The following is a 16,489-nucleotide window of genomic DNA, read 5'->3' as shown; positions in this document are numbered from 1 at the left end:
ATATAATATTACTTTTACTTGTTTGATGCAATACTGAAATATTCATACATATAAAAAACAAGTTGAAACATTTTGAATGAATCTATAATAATTAGTTTATTTGTGGTGTGAATTTGAAATTAATAAAATTTTTGATGACACCTGGATTGTGATCCTTCCTCAGATTATGACTCAATAAAAATAATATATCTCCATTTATTTAGTAATTTTTTTTATTATTGTGTTTTTATACTTGTTTTATTAAATTAAATCATCAGAATAAAATTTCACCTTGCAATCCAGAGATAATCTGACTGAGTTTGTTTAAAAGCAAGGCACAGATTTTAGGACTGCTGTGTCTGACTCGGAGTCGGCCACCATGTAGTGGAACTCTGTGAGGCTGGGGACCTTATTACACGCTGCACCTGAGAAAACATAAACACACCTGTTAGACAAAAATACTTAAACTTCTTCCTCATTATGACTCAAACAATGTGATTTTATTTATTTTTTCCTGTTTAATGCATGTTGAGACCTTTCTCTACCTGCGTTTCAGATACTTATTAATCCTGCTGCTTCTTTCCTATTATTGTGTATATACTGTAAATATCAGAGAAAATGTGTTATTTGAAGCTGAAAGAGGGTCAAGACCTGCATTAAAGAGGTAAAGCCAAAAGATGTGTGGGTTTCAAAGTTTGCCACCGTTGCCATGAGAACTAAATTTCGAGGGCTGGACAGATTTGGGGGAGTTCTTGGAGGAACAATGGGTGACAAACCTAAAAGCAAAAGATACTTTGATGTGGGTCTCAGGTCCAGTAACCTTTGGAGAAAACATGAATCGATGTAACTAATGCAGGACCAATGTTTAAAAAAAAAAGAAGTATTTTTCTAAAACATCAAATAGAAAATTCACTCATCAGTTGTACCATTATAATCCTAAGCACATAATGTGAACACTGCTTCTAATGCAATGTTTTGCTGCTGTATTCACATTAATGTCTTTGGAAAATATGGATTCAGATTCAGGTGGGAAAACGGTTTTAATATCTTGAGATCTGTTTAATGTTCTCATCAGAATCAGAAATGGAAAAAAGTTTAGTTTTTTTTAAATATATATTAATATGCAAGGACATTTGTTTTGTTTTCAGAACTGAGTTGTTGAAATTTAGGTTTGGTATTCTGTTATTCTGTATTATTTTTTTCTTTGTTTCAAATAAAAACAATGACAAACAAAATCTGTAGAATAAATATGAATCAGTTCTTTCCTTTGCAGACAAAGGCGCCTAATTGGGAAAAGGAGTGAGTCATATGTAATTAAAATCTGGTCACACTATTTTGTAGTACTGTTGTAATAATAATTAATAAAGTATTAATTACTTCTTTGCATAATTTTTTTTTCTTGAGGTAACTGCAGTAATTATAACTCTACAAACAGATATTTATCTTAAATAACACTCAGTTGAAACAGGCTTCACTAACTACATTTAATAATATTTGTTAATGTATTAATGTTTTTATGACAAACAATGAAGAAAATGGTAAAATAACAATTCAGATGGTTTTTGGAGTATTCACATTTAAAATTCTATTTAAACTCACAAGAAGTTGTGAGTTGAAATAGATTTTAAAAAAGTTTTTTATTTTTTTTTTCACAATATGACAAATCCCCACTTGTCACCAGGAGTCACTTTTCCTTCTGTACACCAAAATGTTTAGATGATGATTGTTGAATAGTTTTTTGGGGGGGGATCTCATTCTCAGCCCAGCTTTGAGATTCATCAAAAACTTTTAAGCTTTTATTCACAATAACATGTTGCAGTCTAGAGTTAGATGTATTCTCATTTACACAGCTATTCTGGTGTTTACCTTCATGTATAACATCAAGCAAAACCACACAGAATTACCAATTTTGTTCACATAACCTGTTTTTATCATCTGTGCCTGGAGCTTGCACTGCAGTTTGGGAAATGTGTTAAAAACAGTAATGTAAAGTCAGAGGAGGCAAGTATAAGTGGAAAATCAGTTTGCCACTTCACTGTCCTGTAAATCAGTTTTCTGTATAATTTAAAAAATGTTATGGTCAATGAAGCAGGCAGTTGGCACATCTTATATCACTTAGCATGTTTCATTCAAAATGTACCTGAAGTTCCACAATCTGCTGAATATATTTTATAAATGTGACATTGAATTTTTCTAATCAGCCACAAATATGCTGTGAAAATTCTTAGGGTGAGGCAGAAAGCAGCGCTGATAGGGGGCAGTGTTGAGCTCCAAAGGCAAAATGGGCAGCAATCGCTTTTCTTTTAGGCATTGAAAGAACTGAGAACAATCAGAAAAATACTGTATTTGAAAACTGAGGGCAAGCAAGGAAGATTTTCCTACAGACGCATGGCCCTTATATACAAATAAAGATGAGTTCATACATGATTTTGAATTTTTATTTATTTTTTTAAAAAGGGGAGATCAAGGAAAAAATATGTAAATTTTGAGCTTACATAGACTTTAAGCTATCATATTGTTAAACAATATGGAATTAATGAAAGCATAACTAAATGTTTCAACTGAGGTCAAATTTGGAATGTAAGCTTCAGTTTTGGGTTTTATTTAATCTGTATGTCTGATTTTAGAGGAATCAGATCATGAACCTCACTGCATGTCACTGGATCAAACATTCCTGTCAAACAAAGACGCATATCTGTCTGCTGTCAAGTGTTTTTTTTTTTTTTTGTTGGCAGGGGGTACATTTTCATAAATTAAACTGCAGAAAAAAGAGCAATGTTTGTGTCAGGCTGCTATTCCTTTAAAAATGTTCTGGCTCTGGACTAAAAATAAATGGAGAAGATGTCAATATCCAAGCCTGGGAAGGAACTTTATAGGCTTCATTTATGCAGGATTGTCTTGTGAAAAAAGTTGTATATTAACATCATAACACTATTAGGTGAAAATCAATCCATTATGTTTAGGTTTTTTTTCCCCCTTCATCCCAGCGGGTATGCGTCATTACCTTTGGAAAAAGAGTCCATTTGTGAACCCATACACTCACCATAATGGCCTGTTGTGTTAGCGCAGATTATGGCTCCAAAGAAGTCTGAATAATGCCTCTTGATTCTGGAGATGGCCGACTTGCAGGCTGCTGAGGGATCGGCCCCGTTCCTCATCAGCTCCACAGCCAAGTAGCTGTTGGCAGCATGACATGGAGAAGACATGAGCAAAGCTAACAAGGCTGCAGAGGGTCACAGACCAGGATCATGCTAACGATGCCTTCAGAATAATAATGTGGTCTGGAAATGAGCACAGAAAATAAACATCAAGAAACAGTGAATCAGTGAGTTTCCTCTGCTTTTAAGTTATGTTTGCTGGACAGTTAAATACCGATGTTGTTAACCCTGTTAGCCTGAGGTCAAAGTGATAAGAGTTTCATTTCATTACATCAGACATTTCCAGTAAAAAATACCACTGATGGTACACCTACAATGTCCCCTTACACATTGCATTACTTCTGTTTTTGTCACGTTTAAATGTTTCAGATGAAAGTATTGGTATAAAACAAAGAAAATCCAATATGAAACAGTTTTTAAAAGATTATTTTATTAATCAAATGAAAAAAAAATACTAAACTAACCTGGCCATAACTGAAAATAGAAATTGCTCTCCAGAAAATTCACATCTTAGAGGAGCAGAAAAAAAGGAAGGTTTGGAAGTGGCCTAGTCTAAGTCTAGGCTTAAATTCAATTGAGATCATGTAGAACAACTGTAAATATGTCAATCATTTTAAAATTTCTCCAATGTGATTGAAGTTTTCTGCAAACAGTGTTGGCCAGAATTCCTCCAGAGTTGGAAAAGACAGGGGAGCAATTACTTTTTCACATGATTGGTTTGGATAGTTTTCTTCTTTTTAATAAGATAATGTTAAAAATAAGTTTGGTCCAGTTATTTTTGCCTTTGAATTTGTCTGAGCTGAAAATATTAAAGTGAAAAACCAAGGCTTTTTCAAAGTACTATTTATAAATCCTGCTCCCCTGTGAATCCTTCTGAACATACATCAATATGTCGTTTGTTACATGTTAGATACCAGGAAACCAGGCTTTTCTTCTTTTAAAACAGTGCATTATGTTATTAAAGTCTAAAACTAGAGGCTGTTTCTCCTCAGTATACACATCAGAGACTGTTATAAAAATATGGATAATGGTTAGCAGGTTGGCCTCCAATCACACCATTAGGAGGAGAAATGTGGGCTTACAAAAACACATCTCAGTCGTTAATAAGCAGATATTCCAGAAGGTAGATGAAAAAAAAACACAACAATCATTTAAACAGACAACCCTCAGATGTGTTCACCAAACTGGGCTGACATAAATAAAAGCTATCGCATAAAGAAATAAAAAAGGTAAAATCTCACTTCTGTTCAGAAATGTGCTGGTGACAGTTTTGGGGCAACGTAGCCTCTCTTTTTTCTTCTCATACTATTTATGTGACTGGTGTTTGAGGGGTGACACTAGCAGCTGAGGGTTTAAAACCAACACATCACCAATGTTGATATTTTTTGAGCATTTTTTGCTGCTGAGGTGAAGCAAACAGAAAACTATATTACAGTTGTGTTTTTAACGGTTGAAGAATAAAAATCAAACTTCAGAACCATGAGATGGATCCAGCCATCATGATCAAGACAGATCAGCTGTGTGTAAATTTAAATACACACAGCTGAATACACAGCAAACAAACTATTTTTATACGCTACCTTCTTCCCTACATTAAAAGACTTTGGACTTTCAAGTCAACTATTATACACATTGATAAGTGACTGGCAAAGGTATTCATACGCATGAGGCTAAAAGGACTTAAAACTGTGATGGATATTCAAGGTTTAACATGAGCTGAGAGGTTCAGATCAAGGCATGCTTTTGTGTTAGAATGGCCCAGTCAAAGTCCATAAAAGAAACCATCTGGGAACATGTGCAAAGCAGACAGACATACCCCATAAGGGTCCTCAAGTATCGACTCAGGGCTGAATTCAGAGGTGGAAAACAAGAAGAGGTCTGATCAAGTTTGCACAGCCCTGACCGTGTCTGTGATGCCGTCCTCACGTTTTATCACTGGGAAACAGAAAAAAAATCACCTGGGCAGGAAACGCATCATGATGTCTCCGTCTCCAGTGGCGGCGGCAGCACCAGCTGAGCTGTCTGCGTAGGCTCCTGCTCCGATGATGGGGGAGTCCCCAACGCGGCTGCAGCACACCAGACAGTAACAACATCTAAACATTAACAAGTCCTACACAACAAAATACACACAAAACTGGGTGTTTATTTCTCACTTGTTAGAATCCAACATTTATTTGTTCCCAGAACTTAACATTTTCAGAAATAAACACTTGAGCTTATTAAACAGTTAAAGTATTTCTGAGTTAGCTTTTAAGTAGATATTATCCTGTGTCCACACCATCATAAAGCTTTTATACCTGATGCAAACAAGTATTTGTTCATTTCATACTGAGAAGCAGCTTGTTTCTATTAATTTTGTCAGATTGTTAAAGACTCATCTACCAATATGAAAACTCAAGTTCTAAGTAAATATTTCATGCTTGATTTATGCAGTCCACTGCGAAGATTAAATATAATGTTAACTATATTTTTATTAGTTTGTAATTGAAGGGAAAATGCCTTTGAAGGAGGATTTTACATTCAAAATTACAGCCTGTTATCACTTCTCCAAAGTGGTGTTCCAGCAGCATGTTTTTATAGCAGATCAGAGGAAATGAACCAAACATGGCTTTAAAAAAACAACTTCACTCGTTTCCAGAAGGTTGCCAGCACTTGAAGTTTATGCAGAATCCTTCAAACTATTTTTTTAGCTTCAATGCACATAAAAGGTTGGATATTGACATAAGTTGCACGAATGGTAAATATAAACATGGGCCTTGAAGGGTTTGAGAAACATTCAGAATTAAGTAATCATGTGAAGTGTTTGTGTCTGAAGTTCAGCCACTGAAATATCCAAAATGAGACTGAGTTTATATACGGTTACCTTAAAAAATTCTAATTAATAAACTGTTTTTTATCGTCACTTCTATTGAAATCACAGCTATACAGAGGAGGATTAAGTCAAATGATTTCAGATTTCCATAATACATCATGAAAATCTGAGAACAAAAGTCTAAATATTGTCATAAAATTATTAGTCCATATCACCCACCTCTACATTACACTAAGAACATCCATTGCACTTATTGAAGCTCTTTGAAGGAATGTTTTCTGAAATTTTGTCACTTATTAAAATTTCAGCACCTGTTGACAATGTAAACAGAGCTGATTGTGTTTATTGCCAAGCACTGAGTGATGAATTTGCTTTTGTTTGTTCATAATATCTTCGAGCTCAAAATTCAAACTTGCTTCATTTTTCCTGTTCAAAAACTGAGCAGTAGTCAGACAGTAAAAGTCTACAGGCATGATTTTAAAATTCTCACAGCAGCTCCCTGCAAATAAATACAGAGCCGGGCAAACACACATTTCTCAGTATTTAGCGTGAGAGGAGCCAGACTCTCTTTGACACGCAGGAAAGTATTTTTCTTCACCAACATGGTCATCTCCAAGCAACTATTAGGCGAAACTCGGAATCCAATTCATAAACATTCCTGAGACATGATCAATTGCCAAAAAAACACTCTGTCACCCCGAGAAGCATTATCCATTTCAGATCAATGTTGTAAGAAAGTTTATAATGATTCTACAGGAAGGCCAAGAGAGGTTTAAAGATCGGTAGTCTCTATTAGGTTTAGTGTGAGTCTGTGTCTATTGAAGAGATTATAAAGGAAAAATCAGCCCAAATGGAAGAAAATATTCTCAGAACATTGAAATTTTAGAACATCAGTAAAATAAAATCTACACACCCTGGAACCTTGTGTGATAGTCCATTAGTTGATGTTCCAGCAGCCATGTGACCATCTGTATCCATGGCAATCATCCCTGGTGCAAAGAAAAAAAAAAAGCAAGATAAGTCAATTCAGTTTATTTGTAAAGAACCAATTCACAGCATAAAGTCATTTCAATTCAATCACACATACATTCCAACTGATAATCAAACAGTGCATGAAGCTTAGTTTATTATTCAAATTAGCTATTATTCAAAAGTTTACGTCTAAAGAAACCCAGCAGATTGCAACAAGTCATAGACTTGTAGCACATAATAAACTTGTAGTTAAATTAATATAAAGTTTTATTATGAACTGGTACTGAAACAGATTCTGTGGGCTCAGTAGTGGTTCCCTGAATACATACTTAGAGGAAAAAGGATAATGAGCATTCCTTCATATCTGAACCGATACAGAACACAAGTATTCAACCGTAGGAAGTAGAAAGCTGAGTCCGGGGCTCAGCAACACCTACCTATGGTGTCATGGGAGTGTATATTAACCTGCCGCTCTCCATTACACTGTGTTTGCGCTGCCTTTGGTCCATAGGGTCCACAAGACGTTGACGGATCTGGACTGACGTTCTGTTGACAGATGATGAGCAGAGATCATTTCTTCCATCACGTTTTTCGTCCTGGGACTGATTCACCGCAGCAAAACACAACCTAAGTACCCCAAATTTTAAGCAGTTTAAAAAACATAAATAAAAAAATCAGCAGATTTTCAGTGGAAATTGTTTCGCAGCTAAAATGTAATTTTAGCTGTCAGGTATAAAACCTGACAACTAAAAGAAAAAAGACATAAGTACTCCATGTACAGGTACCTCCATGTTCATTCAAAGTGGCTTTAGGCATCATTTCAGGTGTGATTACCTGAGAACTTGGAGTGGTTTGAGCATCTCAGTTTAAGCTGCAGAGTAGTGTGATCAGATTTTCTACCCAGTTAAAGTAGAAGTTTTATTCTGATAAAAACTAAAGAACGTCCACTTTTAATATCAATGAAAAACAAGTTTTGTTAAACTTCCTTCTAAAAAGGTCAAACTAAGAATTATCATGTTATATTGTAATATAATATTATAATATTAGTTTTCTAGTATCTCTGTTGGATAATGTCTACCACCTTGTGTATGAAGTTGTAACTGAAGACCTCCTTCAGTGCATCCTATCTGCACAAAGAGTGTTTTCACAGATGTTTCATTCCAGCTATTAGACTTTATATCCATCATTGATCCCAACAAACTCAAACATCCCTGTGGATATTGGCAGTTTTTCACTTCTTGTAAATAGTCTGTTGTTTTTCTATGCACAAATATACATGCGCATCTTGTGAATTTTTTTAATCATCATTTTCTATTGTATTCTAGTACCGCAAATTGATTTTGTCTTACATTTACCACCAAAAATGTTTTAAGAATGTGTGGTTTGCTTTTCTATTCAACCACATTTGGCTGCAATTCCAGCTGCAGTCTTTTAGGTGCTGCTGTACAGACATCTTCTTTTTCCAAATAACTTCAGTTCAGTCAGACTGGAAGGAGATAATCTGAACCCAATCTGTAATCTGTACTTAATTGGTTTATTGTTGCTCAGAATGTGGTTTAGGAATGACAGAATTGTGAAAGTGACATTTCCACCTGAAAATCAAACTGACAATCAGAGTTATGATGAACTCAGAACATCCGTCTCTCTGGGTTCAGCTCAAAAACTGCCCATCTTAACTGATTCGCAAAACAAACCAAGAAAACAAACTAAACTTTTAGTTTACAATGTAACAATGATATTTTCAACAGCTGTACAAATAATTCATCAGAAGCATAAATCAGACGACAGCAGAAGTTTTTAAAAAGAATCAAAAGCTTCAGTGTCTCCTCTTTCTTCTTTGAGTCCATTTTCAGGAAAGCTGTTTTCAGTTTTATTAAAAAAAAACACAATGTAACAAGTGAAGACTTTAAACCTGACAGATAGTCTTTTCCTACTCCACAATCTTTACTGCTCCTCTTCTTTAGGATGTATTCCCTGTTTGGATTTGCCATATTGATCCATATTTTTTTTTAAATATCATACATCTCCTCCTCCTCCTATATACATCTTTTATACTGAAGATTCCTGACATAAAGCATTCAGTCGGCCTCAGAAGGTATCAGATATGGGTAAGGCTTAAGTTGAATAAATCATGTTGCTTTAAAAACTGAGGTTTTTGCTCAAATTCCATAGATTTTCAGATTGCTTTAGATCAGGACTTTGACTAGGCCATTCTAACATATGAAAGTCCTTCTCCATTGTATCTTTGGCTGTATGTTTAGGGTGGTTGGTCTGCTGGAAAGTCTTCTTCTGCATTTAGGTCTTCTAATTTAATCATAGATATAAAGACGAATCATTTTAGAGTAATTGATTTATTAGTTACATTTTACACAAACTTCCAACATTCCTATCCACTCAGTCTGAGGTTTTCTGCACTGCAGATATTTCCAATAATAGCTCCAGGAACTTCAGAGCCATAAGTTCTGCTCCTAAAAGTATGAATAGAAAGAATTTGATCAATGGAACAGTAGATGATCTCTGGATACATAACGCCTCCCTGATTCTATAGATGTTGTGACATTGTTGTGGAAATGAAGAGGAGTCTTTTGAAGAGAAGCAACAGCTCGTTGCTGTAGGGCATCACCTTTACCACAAAAGCTGACTTTTTTTCTGAGGTACTTTAGTATGCCTGTCAATTTTCCCTTTTGAAATCAATCTTTTGGAAGCAGTGCGCCCGTGGCAGACACAAGCGAGGAAAGAAACAGCCTCACACACATGCACTTACCTTTCGATAATTAGGTTGGCAGTTGCCCTTCAGCCACTGTGAGAAAACATTCAAAGATTCGTTGGTAGTCAGGTCTTCTGCAGCAAAGCCCATGTTTTCAGCAAACACAGAGGCTAAGAAGAGAGAGGAAACACTTGGGTCAAGTTGCACATAGGAGACCACTTTGACCTCCGGTTAGGACTTAAAAAAGATTCACAGACAAAGAAGAGACTGAAAGCAATTTTAGTTCATTTCAGCATCGGTTTATCTGGTTTAAAAAGAGCTGCCGCTTTGAAAGGTTTTCATCATTCAGCTTTGGGAGGAATGGCGTAGCAACTATGATGAATTGGTCATCAGAAGGATATCATCATGACATACAACAGATTATTATTAAATCTCCCGGATATAATCATGTTCATAATTATAGTGAGTAAAGCTCCATATAAAGCTGTACAGACGTTGAGAACAAAGTTCGTTCTGTTACAAAAAAAACATGAAGAAAAATGTTCTATAGGAAAAGGAATTATAGGTTGTTTAAAAAAATTCATCTGCAATTTTCTTTGCAAACTCAAACACTTCCTGTATAACCTGAAAAATGCTTGAGATTGAGTTTTCCTGTGAATCCCTGAACTAACGTTTAGTTACATAAGCACTGCTTTTGACAACTGCTTCGTATCTGGACTGCATGCAGTCGAACAACTTCTGGTACCTATGAACAGGTGAACAGCCCATAATGACTGGACTACATTCCACAGGTTCTTAAGATCTCTTGGTTTTACCTCCAACTGAATGTTTAGTGTCTCCACAGAGTCATTTTGTCAACAGTGGGATTTTGCAGGGAGTTTTCCAGATTGTCTTTTGATTGTTGCAGTGCTTTCAGGTAACTGCAGAGACCTGCAGGCCGTCTCCAGTCACCCAGCTGTCTTCAGACAGCTGGTTATTGGGCTCAGGCTTTTTATTATTATGATAAAGTTGACTGATTGATTGATTCACTGATTCACTGATTGATTGATTGATTGATTGATCACCAGTTTCATTCCACAACTTTCCACATGTGTATTTTTTTATCTCTGTGTGTATTACTTGGGTTTTTAAAAACATCTGGAATTTCATCTAAATTTAAATATTCAAAACATATTTCCAGTTAAAAACATTGAGATGTTTGGCACTTATTTTTCCTGCTGCTTGTAAGCTGATTTGTGATGTTTGACTGCTAACATTGTGAACAGAACTGTACATCATGCTGGAGTAAAAAGCTTCAGTTTTAGCCTTCAGTTCCTGTTCGTCCCTCTCTCCTCGTCCACAGCATAAAGGGCGCTCTTATACAGGTTTTTTTTTTTTTTGTACAACTAGTGCACAATTATGCTCTTCAGGCTCAGGGGACTATATGACCCATGTGTTTTTCACTTACTCCTAATGATTGTCATTTCATTTAAAAGCCTATGCTGTGTCTAAAAGGTTTGGGTTCTAATTGAGATCATTAATGCAGACTCGAGCGTCCTCAGACGCTGAAAGCGGTTCCTTTTACACTCTATAGAATTATACTAAAACAGGCCGTTATGTTAGAAATGCAATTTACATTCTGTGTGTTGTTCAAATAAATGAGTCCATTATTCCTGGTTGTATTACCCAGGGTGTATGAACAGCAATCCCCACATACCTGACTCTCCCACTAGCATCGTATGCTCAGTGCGCTCCATCACGGCTCTGGCGACTCCAATAGCATTTTTGATTCTTCTCAGGTCTGCCACTGCTCCCACTTCCATCGAGTTACTACTCAGAAAGCACACACAGACAAGAAACATTCCTGTTGGTTGACTCCAGCCAAATACCATCTGTGAGTAATATATCTCCATTATAAATCAGTGTTGGGGAAGATTACAAAGATCATATTTAACAAAATAAACAGCTTGAATCTGAAGAGTGCTCATAGTTTTTTTCTCACAGATACAGTATTTATCTGTTGACTGCTCTACTGGATCATCAGGCAGGTGTTTGTCTGGATTCCTGCTCTTATGAATGTACAACGTGTCTGCTGGTGTTTATTAAATTTCTTCTCCATGTATATTGAATCGTGTAAAGGAAAATGTCCCTGCACAACATAGTCAAAACTGAGAAACAAAAAAGGGTAAAATTCAGGGGCCATTCACTATAGAAAGAATAAACAGCTTGCTACTCGTCTTTTGTTGTAAGTTGACATTTACTTCTCATTATAACTTCTGAGACTGTAAATGTTAGTATTTAAGAACCTAATAACTGGAACGCTTTCAGATCATAATGAGACTCTTAATTAGTACTTCCCTGCAGAAGGCTTGAAGAAAAGGTCAGCCAGTTAAGTGTGGAAATGTTAAAGATACATGGAAATAAGCAGCACAAATTGTAAAATAAGTAAATAAATAAAAAGGAATATGTTGATAGCCGCATGTGACTGATTAGCATTTTTAAGATGTGAATCATGTAAACATACATTCTAATTTTAAATCTTTTCACATCATTTTTTCTGTCAATTTAAATATATTTCACACTCACATCAGATAGTATTGAAGCATTATGACTTAACAAAGCTGCTTTGAGCTGGTTTTGTTTCCAGTGGCTTGACATGGTGTGCAAATGGTAGCTAGTTATAAATAATAACCATATAAGAAAAACATTTCCTGCTTATAATGTTGACTTCACTTGTAAATGTATCTGTTTTCTAAATGATTTTACTCTATAAATTCTAATTTTTTCTTTGTGTGAAAGCAGGGTGTCTGCCCATTACCCATTCATGATCATGGCATCCAGTGTGGTTTCTCCGGTCTCATCAGGGCTGCCGCCAAAGCCCACAGTGCCGTCACATTGGTCCATCTCACAGCGGGCACAGCCCTTCTCCACGGCGTCCAACACGGAGCCGCCGGACTGCAGGGCATGCCATGCTACACAGAAAGACAGCCAATCAGGATGCAGGGTCAGAAATATGTTTAAGATACCACAAACAGCATGAGAATAATACTCTGCAGGTCAAAAAGTGTGTGAGATAAAAGTTACCCAACCAGCAATAAAATGAAATATTATAAACCAATGGAAAGTAACTGATTTTAGGTCAATAACAGAAAATATTTGTTGTTTTTGGAATCTAGAATAATTTTACAATCACAGACTCCAGTGTATTTCCCACCAAGTTGAAAATAATAAGAAGAAAAAACTTCAACTTCCCATGCTTGTTCAGCTTTCCTGTACCTGCTAATGAAAAGTGAACCCACAGAATGCTGCAGCCACCTCCATGTCTGGTGGTGGGGATGGTGTATTTTGGTAATGTGCAGGTGTAAGGTTTCCTTTTTCTGCCTCTCGGGTCCTCTGAGCAGAACATCTTCTTCTGGCCTCTTTGCGAATGATTCCTGTCACTAGATTCGCTCACCTGAGGTGGAAGATCTCTGCAGCTCCTCCAGAGCCACGGCGGGCCTTTTGCTTTCTTCTATGATTATTGCCCTACTTGTCTTGGCAAGACTGCATTTGGTAATTCTTCTTTTTTTTGTCTGCAGACTGCACAGTTCTTCATGAAAAGCTCAAAGCTGGAAGTATTGTTTTATAACCTTACAAAATGGATAAATGAATTGGTTGCACAGGCATTTATTTATGGGTTTCAGAGCAATGGGGGGCTGAATAGAGATGAACTCCAGACTTTAGACTATTATTTGTAAAAACAAAAGAAGATTATTTATAATTTTCTTCCATTTTACATTTCTACACAGCCTTGTGTTGGTCTGTCACATGAAATCCCCCCAAAGCACAGCAAACTTTGTTTTTGTAACGTGACGAAATGTGGAAAAGTTGGTGAAAAAGAAGGCGGATTTGGCAAAAACACAAATCTGTGCTGAGCCAAAACGAGTCAGTTTTGCATGATCTCCGAGATGACCAATGCGACGGCTTCCTGCTAAACAGGGGGGCTCAAAAGCATTTGGTCACTGATCCCCTAAGAGCCCCTGAGGGATCAACACACCAACTGATGCTACAGCCATCATCTTCCCATTAAATGCTCTGGTTAGTTTGGCGTTATTTTCTTTTCAGTCCAAACCTAAATTATGTTTTTTTTCCTCTCTTTTACAAAAACAAGCAGAATAGAAGTGGAGATGATCCCACTGATGCCTGTTACTGTAATCCCCCAATGGAAAACAGTTGCTGGGGTAAATTAACGTTTGCGGCTTGCATCGTTAAATATTTCCCACAAAATATTCCCGGGTGTATTTTTCAATTTCATTTCCTCTGCATGAAAAAAAAAAGAAAGAGTTGACAGACACCTGATGTATTAACGGGCATCCATCTATCCAAGAGCGAGACTCTCAGCTGAACTTAAATCATCAACGGCCCTGAGTTAATGCTTAAGATGTTTTGAATACCGTTTCTATCATTTTTGGCACTGAGCTGTGCACCCACCGGAAATCGACTTGATGGATAAGTCACAAGCGACGACGAAATATTTTCAGTTTCAATTTGAACATGTCCAATGTATCACCCTGAAGGAAATCAAACAGAGTGAGGGCAGGCCTGCTGGCGGCAGCTATGAAGCCTCGTGGGTTCAGCCTATTTCATACCCTCATCTAAGACTCGGCTGGTCTTTCATACGGATAAGCTCTAGCTGAGTCACAAGTATACAAGAAAAAAAAATTAATGGTGTGAGTAGAGAAACGTGAAAGTAGCGGTTATGAATCGGCCCGGGCCTGAACTTAACCACACATACACTCACACACACACTCGGTTTTCTGCTTTCATGGTTGAAAATTAGTCCAAGGGATTCATTTCTCAGGTATTAATAAGTTTGCAGCTAAGATGTGACAACACAAATATTTTCAGAGCTTGCAACTTTCATTATACTTCCTAGATTTTTTAATCATTTAGTCCACAAGAGGTAAGTAAAAAACATATAACTTTTGCTAATGAATAGTAAGGGATTTTGAATATTTACAGAAATGTCATTGTTCATAATTTCTCACATTATGACATTTTAACCTATTATAATTAACAGAGGTGGATCTCATCACTGTCAGCAAGTCAGATATCACAGTGGTTGAAGATTATATCTGTAAGGCAACAAAAGTCTACAAGAAAATTAAGAAGGTTGCTTGAAATAAAAAAAATATAAATGTAATTATTCAATATACATTTTTACAACAGCAGTAAATATTACAATTTGGTTACAAGCTGATCTAAACATCCAACTGCTGAGTAAACTGAATTTTAAAGACTAAAGGAGAATCAAACTGAATAAGGTAAAAATGCAGCATTTTCCACTCAAACACATAAAGAATATTCTCTGTCAAACAATTCAAAAACATTTCTACATTTAAAAAATGTCTTGGATTGACGTATTGTCACATGATTGAGCACAAACTAAAAGAATGGATTTGCTTCTTTTCCAGCAGCCGTCAGCAGGGCTAGTTACAAGCTGTGAAGAAGGAGTTTATCTCACGTGAACGCAAAAGAAAATGTTTGTAATTCACATAAAACTGATTAATAAAACCAAATAATAATTACAATGTAATAAATTGAGTTATTTGCAGCATGAGTCACCAAATTGAGTGATTTTATTCATTCCACAAGCACTTTCTGTCCTCTCAGGAAGAAGAGTGTTGATAAATTGTTGCAAGAATATTTATTTTAAATAGTATTATAAAATAATATTGTTGCATAAAATTCAATTATAACTATAACTTAAATTAATCAGAGAAGGTAAATCCGTGTTTCATTGCTTTATCTTATTTTAAACAATAAATCATTTTTATCTCTATCGCCATTTTTACAACTAAAATTTATATTGTTTGATATAAAACAATTAAAATGTGTTTTACATAAACATTCATGTTTCTTTTATTAGGAAATCTCAGTTAGAAAATATAATCCCACTAAGTTTTTAAAGTAAATTTGCTACTCATAATTAGGCGGATGCACCAACATATTGTTTCGAAACTAATGAGGACCATATTCTTATATGACCAGGATTTGTGTTTAAACTCCACCCACGTCACTTGCCGCACCGCTACCTACAGCGGCATATAAATGATGCGGACCCCACCTTTTTAAATCTGTTCAGTGAACATGTAAACACACACAAGAGGAGATTGTGACCTACCTGCAGCCGTTGCACTCTTAAATGGCCATGTGTTGATGACAAGCGGTAATGAGGTATGTCCGAGCCGAAGATACAGCATTAAAAAGAACAAATGGAGTGATAAAAGCATTTTTGCTCTGTTCTGTTAACTTATAGACACTAAAACATGAAGCTGTCAGGTGACGGCAAACTAAAAATAAAGAGGAGATTTCAAAGAGAAGTGGCTTTAAAGAGAACTACTTCTCTTGTAGTTGTCAGGACTTTAGACTTCCTTGTTGTGTCACATGCTGAGTGGGCGGGGTCGGCATTAAAGAGACATTACACATCTTTCTTCAACACGCATTTAGTTTACTTTTACCAAATTAGATAGAAGACGGCCTGGGTTAAAAAGGAAACATTTTCGCATTGTTGCACAGTTATAAAAACAGACTGTATCCTGCATTTCCTGAATCTCTCCACTGTGGTGCGTTAAAAAGGAGAAGGACATTTCTGTCCCATAGACTGTCCTTCAACAAGCTGATCCTGCACCAGTTTAAATGAATACTTAGATATAAACTTACCTGACTTAATATGCCAACATCTGCAGACGTTACCATTATATTATTATTGGAATGCTTTTAAGGAAGATCAAAGCTGTAATAATATTCTGTATCCAAATTAGTCAAAGACATTGCTGTAATTTTTCTGTTGTACTTAAATACTTAAATTTACACATATTTCTGATTTGCTATTAATATTTG

General features: G+C 36.0%; 1 protein-coding gene across 1 annotated transcript; it reads right to left on the bottom strand.

Moving 5' to 3' along the window:
• Positions 1-70: 70 nt before the first annotated feature.
• On the bottom strand, positions 71-16,028 carry aga (aspartylglucosaminidase). Its single transcript, XM_005800610.3, has 9 exons — positions 15,771-16,028; positions 12,426-12,579; positions 11,325-11,437; positions 9,686-9,798; positions 7,359-7,467; positions 6,863-6,938; positions 5,096-5,203; positions 3,023-3,156; positions 71-404 (listed from the first exon to the last, which is right to left on the bottom strand). The coding sequence occupies exons 1-9, from the start codon at positions 15,877-15,879 to the stop codon at positions 304-306; spliced, it is 1,017 nt and encodes a 338-aa protein (XP_005800667.2). The 5' UTR covers positions 15,880-16,028; the 3' UTR covers positions 71-303.
• Between the last annotated feature and the right edge of the window lie 461 nt (positions 16,029-16,489).

The sequence above is a fragment of the Xiphophorus maculatus genome, chromosome 23, assembly GCF_002775205.1.
Source record: "Xiphophorus maculatus strain JP 163 A chromosome 23, X_maculatus-5.0-male, whole genome shotgun sequence".
NCBI classification, from domain to species: domain Eukaryota; kingdom Metazoa; phylum Chordata; class Actinopteri; order Cyprinodontiformes; family Poeciliidae; genus Xiphophorus; species Xiphophorus maculatus.
The sequence above is the reverse complement of the archived record's forward strand: the minus strand, read 5'-3'. Positions and strand labels throughout refer to the sequence as shown.

What these genes read in the sequence shown, in the direction of transcription:
- aga (XM_005800610.3), bottom strand. Translation starts at nt 15,879, where the DNA reads ATGCTTTTATCACTCCATTTGTTCTTTTTAATGCTGTATCTTCGGCTC. An exon ending in GATGCCATGATCATGAATGG is followed by an intron (nt 11,438 to 12,425) that starts GTAATGGGCAGA and finishes CTTTCTGAGTAG; the next exon opens with TAACTCGATGGAAGTGGGAG. An exon ending in CTATCACACAAGGTTCCAGG is followed by an intron (nt 5,204 to 6,862) that starts GTGTGTAGATTT and finishes GGTGTGCTGCAG; the next exon opens with CCGCGTTGGGGACTCCCCCA.